The 9,528-nt window shown below is 42.9% G+C and overlaps 1 protein-coding gene across 1 annotated transcript; it reads right to left on the bottom strand.

Annotated features, from left to right (window-relative positions):
* Positions 1-746: 746 nt before the first annotated feature.
* LOC149288630 (solute carrier family 68 member 1-like) lies at positions 747-9,145 on the bottom strand. Its single transcript, XM_089491575.1, has 8 exons — positions 8,981-9,145; positions 8,599-8,678; positions 7,807-8,256; positions 6,178-6,295; positions 3,570-3,666; positions 2,769-2,940; positions 2,303-2,496; positions 747-1,000 (listed from the first exon to the last, which is right to left on the bottom strand). The coding sequence occupies exons 1-8, from the start codon at positions 9,143-9,145 to the stop codon at positions 747-749; spliced, it is 1,530 nt and encodes a 509-aa protein (XP_089347701.1).
* Positions 9,146-9,528: the final 383 nt, after the last annotated feature.

Here is a 9,528-nt window from a genome sequence, read left to right as displayed (position 1 = left end):
TGCACAGCTAAGGCCTCTATACAATGGCGACTGTAGAAGAACCCAAATTTGGGCAAAATATGACTTCTTCTAGCATTGTATCACCTAAACAGTTTTACCTCTTAAAAAAAACACTCCAAGGTAAGCCAGACATTCAGAAGCATGAAACAAGTGCTTTAACCCCTTCAGCAGATGACAGAGCAATTTTAATACTGACTTTACCAACCCCTGGCCTGTCTGCAACTTGTAAATACAAAGTTTACAAAACCTTGACCTGATTTACCCTCAGATTGGAAACAACAGTTTGTGGACTTCAACCTCACTGGATTGAGATCGGAAGTCATTGGACCTCAAAAGACCGCAGAACTGGCAGAAACGAGGAGAAGAAAACAGGTAGGCAATGTTTGTAGGTTTTCACTGCTGGTACCTACAATGTTTGTGCTGCCCTATATTTTTTTTAGGGATGCCTGCCTGTAAAAAAATTTAAATAAAATGAAAAAATAAAATGAATTAAAAAATGACGGTCCTATACACGATGCACGAATAACCAATATGGTAGATGAGACAAAAATCACATGATTTTTATCGGCCGCTTCATTGTCCTTAAGTTTCAGCGACACTCTCCTTGACACTTTGCTCCATCGGCACGGACCTCTTGGATCACGGTACAAAAAGTTGAAAAGGTTTTTGTACAGACAATTCTTTAAACCTCTTTACAGTACAAAGTATACAAATAGGCCACTAAAATAGAAATCAGAAGGTGCCTTTCATATCGTTTTAACATCTTGGGAAGGCGTGCATTGAGGTAGAGCCTGACGATAAGACTTGACGGCCAGCAGACGCTTTCCTCGTAGCGTAAAATGAGACCAGGTAAAAAGCTGGAGAACGGCGCACGTTATCGGGATGAATACGAGGAGGTAGAAACATCCTTGCCGCAAGGTGGCAGTAAACATCTTGCCAGAATCCAGGTTTGGCTCGGTGCTGATGTGATTCATGGCATCCCTTTGGAAGATGTCGTATCCTGTAGGGAAGAAAAAAAATCTTTTAAAAGGTAAACAAAGACTAAAATCAGATGTTTTAGTGTTTGGAATAGTTGCTCAGTGTCAATGCTGTCTTTTAACTCAAGTGCCATAATGCGTAGTAACCGCTGATGGCCCGGCCGTGGTGGTGGGTGGCCATTTACTTGCGGATACTTTCTCGAGTATCGCTAGGAGGTTTTATGAATTCTTTAATAATTAGCAGAGATACCATTTTCTAGGTTTAGATACTTTGCTCCCAGTGACAGATTCAACTTTTCGACTATCAACAAAAGTTTGTGATCTTTCGTACCGCTGGCCAGTCGTCGCGCCCCCCCCCCAAAAAAACAACTTTTCAGCAGTGTCATGTTTCAATATGACAAGTTAGTACATTGGGTGGAATCAAAGTATTTTACAAAAGAGGGAGTTTGCAGGATAAGTGAATGTTTGATCTCTCTAGATATCGCTGTACATTATTAAGGGCAAACTCTGGCACGATGGGCTGAGATGGCCCTGGATAATCCACAGTTAATGTAGGGAATGTCTTAAAATTCTCTTCACTGATTTACGTATGCATTATGCAGGGCCGGCTCAACCCTTCTTGCAGGAGAAGCCCACTGGAGTTTAGCGAATAGACCCCATGATGGCTGAAATTAATTTCATGGTTACACAGAAATCCAATACGTATCTACCCTCAAAATGATGCTTTTATAGAGAATACTACAAATGGTCTCAATAGTGATTTGGATCCGGTTATTTTCTAAACCAGCACAATATCATAAATACGCGACCGGGATCATAAGTTTAGGAAAAAATGTTTGAGAGTATTTTGTGCACAGAGACGTTTTGTGTTTAGATTTGGATCTTTAGAACTTGTCATGTGTCCACGCTCTAGTGTAAATGAGATCCTTCAATTATGTCATGAATCCCGACACCTGCTGCTAGAGAATAAGGATCCCCCTCAAGACCCTGTCCATGAGTTGCATGCAGCCGACCGGGAACCATGTATGTTAAACTGGAAGAGCGCTGTTTGCATGACTGATAAAAGGTTAAGCTTGAGGGGCTTCTCTATACCATTTCTTGTTAAGTAGAAACATACGTCTTGGACCTCCATTGTTTTATTAGTACACACTATCACCAGCCAACCACGTTCCTCCGTAAGGTGAATAGCGCAGGAGTAATCGCATGCTTTCCCCTTTGTACAGCACTGTTAGTTTGCTGGTAATTTAGATAATAAATTATGACTAAATAATCTTAAGTGTGTATGCAGAACATTGAAAAAACATCTGGGGACACTAAACATTTACCTGTGTAAACGCACAGCAACCAGGTTCCGATGAGAGGGGCAAAGGTCTGGCCCGGCTTGGTTACCAGGGCCACCATTCCAAACATGAGAGCCGAGGCCGCTTGCTTCCTGCGGTTTAGCACCAAATCCTCATCCACTAAATCGGTGATGACCAGGTTCAGTAGCTTGCACGTGCCCTCCGTGAAAACACGATTGCTGCAATAGGAAAGAAACATAATAGCAATTATAGATAAAAGGAAAAAAAAATGCTGTGCGTCTCCCCAAAATATCAATTGACCTCTAATTTAAAGAGCAAATAAACCTTAACAGGTCTGTTAATTTAATGGATCACATTTACCAAAAAAAAAAAAAAAACTTCCTAAAAGTTATTTTTTTTTTTAAGTTTCTATGGCAATAGAACCTCTATTTTAAGACGTCACCCCCTTAGGTGTTTTGAAAGGGTTTCCAGACGTGTTAAGAGGACAAACCTGGCTATAAATATGCAGAGGAGATATATCTGGTCCGGGCCAGCTAGAAGCATCGCCACGCTCAGCACCAACTTCAGCAGGAACAGCCACCGTACAACATGGTAAACACCGTACTTTTGGCACAGAGACAGGAAATACATGTTGTTTAAATGCGGAGCAATGTAAGAAATACCTGGGAAGCAAAGAAGAAATGTTACTTAAACAATTGGAAAGAACGCTAAGCGTTCAGAGACAAATGTGGTACAACTTTCAGAAGCAATATATTTCCTGCCCTGAACTCAGCTCCCTACTCATAAAGCTACCACCACATACCCCCTACATTTCAGGTGTCCAAACCAGTAAAACACCTGTGTTGGTGGCAAGAGGCAGCGTCTGAATGGGCATGACTAGAGGCCATCCACCCAACCTACCCCAGGAGCCATCTCAAAGAAGATGCAATGGAGGCTTGTACTGAGCCAGCTGGGGGATCGGAGGACCCCCCCCCCAACCAGCCCACGATCCCCTCTGCCTGCAAAAGCAAGACAGTGCCCAAAAAAATCACGACAGTCATGTGAAAATTGGAACTGTTGGGAGGTCTGGTAGCAGCTCTGATTATTCTGGTGTCATCAGAGAGGATTAAGGTACACCAAGCCAGCAAGCCCCTGCACTAGCAGTCCCATTGACAAGTCAGCACTTTATAGTATATTTTATTATGGCTATTGGCTTTGTTCTTGGACCAATCCAGTGGTGCAACCATTGTTCCAAACCGTATAAGATGTTCCCGACAAACAATTGAAAGACAGCCGGCCAGTTCATACTCACCAAGAAGAAAGGATCCAGTAGACAGAGAGATTCTGTCGGACAGCAAGTGCTCCAAGAAGAGGGGGAAGAAATTACTATTAAAATGGCAATGAAAAACCTGCCGAGGAAAGAAAAAAAACAAAAAAAAAAACACAAAGCATTTACTATTCAGCAATTCTACCAAGTTTATGATCCCTGTAATTGGAAAATGTTTTTAGAAAAAAACAAATACAGTTATTTGTGGGAACATCACAGGTGTGAGAGCGCTAGCGTCCGGCTGCCGGGGTGTACAAACAGTCCAGATAAGAGCGTTATGGATACATTGAGCTAAGCAAAGGCCACCCCGTGACTCGGTTCATTGGTATGTCTTTGTGGGAGAGGACTTTAGAACATATGGAACATGAACAGCGTCTACCGAGTCTGTTCACAGATACTTGATTCACTTATTGCCTCCCATGGTGATCTTGTCACAAACAGAAGCAAGAATTGTTGTTTCCTAAAGAAATGAGGTCCATTATGGCCCCTTCTGGATAATCTTGAAGAACTAGCACACCTAGTGCTCACGGAAAACCAGGCAGCTAACCCAGATAATAACCAATTCACATCAAAAAGTCTAAGTACCATTATTTATGCGTTTCTTAGCAGTCACATAGCTTGGCAACCCATAGACAGGGCCGGCCTTTGGGGTGTGCGACCTGTGCGACCGCACAGGGCGCCACACTCCAGGGGGCGCCGCCGCCGCCACCGTAGCGTACCACTGCCACCAGCAGCGTACCTAGCGGCGGGGGGGGGGGGGGCGAGCGGCACTCGTTGCCGTTCATCAGGGGGGCACCCGGCACCCCTCCAGAGACGGACAGTAATGTCCGCCGCTGGAGGAGCAGGCTCGCAAGGGAGCGGTAGGATCTCCCTTGAACCCGGCTTAACATCACTCAAGGGAGCCGGAGGTCTGTTAAAGACCTCCGACACCGCTCCCTTGCGATCCGCGCGGCAACAGATGCTGTGCGCCGGGGTTTGTTGTCAGATCCCGGCGCACAACACTGAAGCCGCGCCCACCGCTGTCCGTGCCCTCTGAACCGGAAGAAGACAGAAGAACTGAAGAAGAAGAACGAAGAGGAGGAAAAGGAGCTGTAAGGAGAAAAGTGGAAAGGTAGGAAAGCATTCAGTGAGAGTGGATTGGTATATGTGTGTGTGGATTGGTATATATGTGTGTGGATTAGTGTATATATGTGTGGATTGGTATATATGTGTGGATTGGTATATATGTGTGGATTGGTATATATGTGTGGATTGGTATATATGTGTGGATTAGTGTATATGTGTGGATTAGTGTATATGTGTGGATTGGTATATATGTGTGGATTGGTATACGTGTGGATTGGTATACGTGTGGATTGGTATACGTGTGGATTGGTATACGTGTGGATTGGTATACGTGTGGATTGGTATACGTGTGGATTGGTATACGTGTGGATTGGTATACGTGTGGATTGGTATACGTGTGGATTGGTATGTATGTGTGGATTAGTATGTGTGGATTGGTATACGTGTGGATTGGTATACGTGTGGATTGGTATATATGTGTGGATTAGTGTATACGTGTGGATTGGTATATATGTGTGGATTGGTATATATGTGTGGATTGGTATGCGTGTGGATTGGTATGCGTGTGGATTGGTATGCGTGTGGATTAGTATATGTGTGGATTGGTAAGTGTGTGAGAGTGATGGGTGTTATGCTGTACCATTTCCAATGTCTTTTTCATGATCTAATTATGCTCTAAAAGTACATCATAACTCCCATCATTCTATACTGTTCCATACAGTGGCAAAGCTGGGAGGCAGAGGCCTTGCACCCCCACCGCAGGACTCCTGAAAGGTAAGTGAACTTCAAAGAGGGAAAGGGTAGATAGTTAGGAGGGCGTATATAGGGAGAAGGGAGTGAGACAGGGGAAAGGGGGTAGATAGGGAGAAGGGAGTGAGAAGGGGTAGATACGGCAGAAGAGAGTGAGAAGGGGTAGATAGGGCAATCATACTCCTATCATGCCAAGTCTGCGAGTAAATCCTGGAATCTGGGTATGCCTGGGCATGATAGGAATGGGATTGCTGTTAATCATATATATATATGATATATATAGACTTGAAAAACCGAAGTTGTTTGTGTGGTTATTTGGAAAGTCCCTGGAGTGCCGGTAACTATTTTTGGACTTTATATATATATATATAATATTATTTAATTGTTTTCTCCTATTTTGGTGTGTTACTTACTTTAAATAAAAGTGTTAGATTTTTTATGGTGTTGGGGGGGGTCATATTCGGTTTTGGCCAGGTAAATGCTGCACTTTCGGTTTCAGTCCAGAATTCGTTTCGGTGCATCCCTACTACCAAGCCAGACAATTAAGTGGTAGGCCTACACCACATCAATGTTTGGCGTAGTATATAGTGATTGGGGTTTTGTTACAAGTTTTTATTCCTTTCTTTTTTTGGGATGGGGGGGCGCCAGAGGAGTAGTCCGCACAGGGCGCCAGAACACCTAAGGCCGGCTCTGCCCATAGATAACACGTGAAATCTAAAGAATATGTAAATGTTATGTATCTATGTTACGCAATTCCACGTCCGTGTGCTAATCTTACCTGAACCAGGTTCATGCTTACAAACCAGAGGAGGTTGTGATGCCTGGACAGCTGTCTGAGATATTCCATGAGAGTGATCCTCTTCTCCGGAGGCGCACACGGCTTATCGACATAAAGTCTGATGGAAGAAAATAGTCAATTATCAGCAGCCTTGGAGAGAACTATGCTTCAGAGAGGGTTTCCCCCCAAAAAATTATTTAAGCTATATATCATATCTAATACCCAACAATGGCAACAAGTGTAAAGATAAAATCCTTATAACGCAATAGTAAGTACTTCATCACGCTACTCCACGACACAAAAGGCCCACTTATAATGGCAAAACTGGGCCCACCATAGAAACAAATGTCACGGACGGTAGAGAAAGTGTCCTTACACGAAGACTAGTGTCCTTGAAAAAGTTAAGTCATTGGGGATCCGGGGCAATTAGTCAAATACCTGTCTAAAAAAATTGTTGGCGCTATTTTTGCCCCCGACGGTTCGTTAATTTTCACTATGTTAACAGGACGCTCTAGCGTATTTACAGACGGGATAAATAATGTCCGAGTGCTCCCTGGCAGAACCCCAAGTTATTTTACAAATCCTAGGGATTGCGTCTCAATCATTACAACATCATCTCATGTACAAAAGTGCTAGATAAGGATTAGTCACAATAAAAGGTGCCTCAAACAACAGCCTTCTAAGTATCAGGGCAAGGCTGCTATGGAACTTAAACTATTAGGCACACACCCCACGGTCAGGTCTACCCCTGGGCTCGAGATCGGTCATCGCGCTTGACGTAATCTCTCGTTGAATGAGACTATGCTATACAAACAAACAGATGGATCCTTTTACGCAGACCTGCAAATAAGTTTAAAAGGTTTGCAAACAATTAACGGCGGATTATCGAACACCGGTGCAGAGCCGGCCATTTCTTGTAGAAGAAGAAGTAGAAACGGCAGCAGACCATTAAAGAGATATTTACATACTTAAAATCGATTTAACAAAGTACAGGAGGGAAGTTTATTTCCAAAGGAGGAGAAATGTTAGAACGAGAGGCGCTAGAAACTAAAACTAGAGGGTCAGAGACTTAGAGGGAATGTAAGGAGGTTTTAGTTTACTAAGAAGGTATAGATATATGGGACGGCCTCCCAGCAGAAGTGCCATAGGGTAATACAGTGATGGAACTTAACCACTTCACAACAAAGCCCGTACATGTACGGGCTCACAGGGCATTAATGGGTTTAAGGACAACAAGTGGTCATTTCTCAGTCTTGCTCCCCTTCGGGGTCGCCCCCACCCCAAGTAAGAACTTGGCAATAACGCCAAAAACATAAAATGTATTAAATTATATGGTATACAAATATAAAACACACGAGCCGGGCCTCTACACCTAATGTATCAGTTTGTCTTGCTAGTCTTGTCAGACCCCTTGAATAAATGTATTGTAAGAAGCGCTGAGTAAACTGTTGGTGCTATATAAATAAAAGATAATAATCAGTTAGCACCAATTATCTGACTATTGTTAGAGAGGGTGTCCCACCATTTTATTTACAGGTTCCATTTTCCTTACCCTTTAACAAAGTACTCACACAACCTAACGGCATATCATTGGCCTCAAACATTTTCAGACCTTGTGCATTGACCTACCCTTTCAGTATGGATTCCTGCTCCAAATTCGTTTTCATTCCAGCCTCAAACCGTTGTCGAAGGAGCCAGGTAGATACTGTAAAGCCAACAGCCGAAAGCGCTGCTAAAAGCACACAGAATATCCGAAAGGAGAAAAAGTCTTCCTTGTTCCACACTGCATACGATGCGAAAACGGAGAGCGACCCGACGGCACTAAAAAGCGAGCAGTGGAAGTTCAGTCTCGTTCTCTCCTCCGCAGACACAGCGAGGTCCGCTAGCAATGCGTTGTGATTGAGATCCACCATGGTGAGGAAGCTGTCATAAAGACACAGGCAGACAAGGAACTGTAAACCAGGGTGAGCCCAAGCGACCCAAAACGCCAGGAAGGAGAGTGCAAACAACGGGCCATTTCGACTCAATGCTTTGAGCCTCTTCAGGACCACTTCTGGTGTGGAGATGTCTACACCGGACCTGCGGCAGGAGAACACATGAAGCTTTCATTTGGTTACATACGCAATTAATGACTAAAGCATTAAATCTGTGTGGAAATGTAAACATACATGGCCCGGGCATAAGGCTAATGTGGAGCTATAACAAGACCAAGAACCAAATAATGTTTGGGAAAAAAAACAAAAAGACTAAGTGGGCTGAAATATTCTCACCTGTGAAAAGATTTAGAATCTCTATACTGTAATAATCAACGTCAAATACCCACAGTTTTTGCATGGTTTTTTCAAAGCCAAAATCGCGGTTGCCAAACACCTGGCACGGGTATAAACCTTTAGTTAATAATTCATTTTAAATGAAACCTACAATTTTGTGTCCAGAAAGACACGGTCGCTTATCCACCCAAACAGAGGATCATTCAGGCTGTTCCATATCAGGAAAATGGACTGTAATGACAAAAGATGTTCGTTACAGAGGCTACTTAGTATAACTCCCAAGAGATACCCTTAACAACGTCAAGTAAAAAGCAATGGTCATTGGACAAATGTAGAACAAATGAACTGAAAAATATATTAGCTTTCTGTATAAGTTTGCAAATGCATTATTTGTCAAGTGTAACCAATTAAAAAAAATTATCTATGGTATATCTATCTATATATATATCCATAGCAACCAACATCTGTAATTAATTTTCCATTGGATCCTACAAAACACAAACTAGTTCTTCAGAAGGAATAATTGAACCTACCTCTCCAATCCAGAAGGACAATTTATCTATTTTGTAAACCGAGACAAAGGTATCCACGTAGTACAGGAGAAAAACATTGTGCAGGACGGAAATAAAAAAAGACAGCGAGCCGTATAACACAGCCGTCGGCAGATGAAAAACTCTGGACAGTAGCCTTAAACCCATGGTGATTTAGCAAAACGGGATGGTCATCTCTGCCCCTCGCTCCGTCTACCGCCACCGGCCAGCACGGTCGTCAGTTTTCCTACAAAATAAAACAAAATGAGTAAATCATTTCCAGTTGATTAGTAGATCATTTCATGTGATTTGTGTCTGCCTCTGCACGGTCACCGCTTCGGTAAGAAGCCCAGAAGACATTCGCCCTTCTGCTCCGATCTGTCACTTACGTGAAATGAAAATGCTCAGAATGCGCAGCGCTCCAAAAATGTGACAAACAAAACCTGTTATACCTTTTTAAATATATATATATATTTTTATTTTTTTTACTTTTCTTCCTCATATAATGGCTGTGTGTTTAAAGATTGGTTTTCTAGAAGCATAAAACATAC

The sequence above is a fragment of the Sceloporus occidentalis genome, unplaced genomic scaffold (genome assembly GCF_023333645.1).
Source record: "Sceloporus occidentalis isolate IW3139 unplaced genomic scaffold, rSceOcc1.0.p SCAF_50, whole genome shotgun sequence".
NCBI lineage: Eukaryota > Metazoa > Chordata > Lepidosauria > Squamata > Phrynosomatidae > Sceloporus > Sceloporus occidentalis.
The sequence above is the reverse complement of the archived record's forward strand: the minus strand, read 5'-3'. Positions and strand labels throughout refer to the sequence as shown.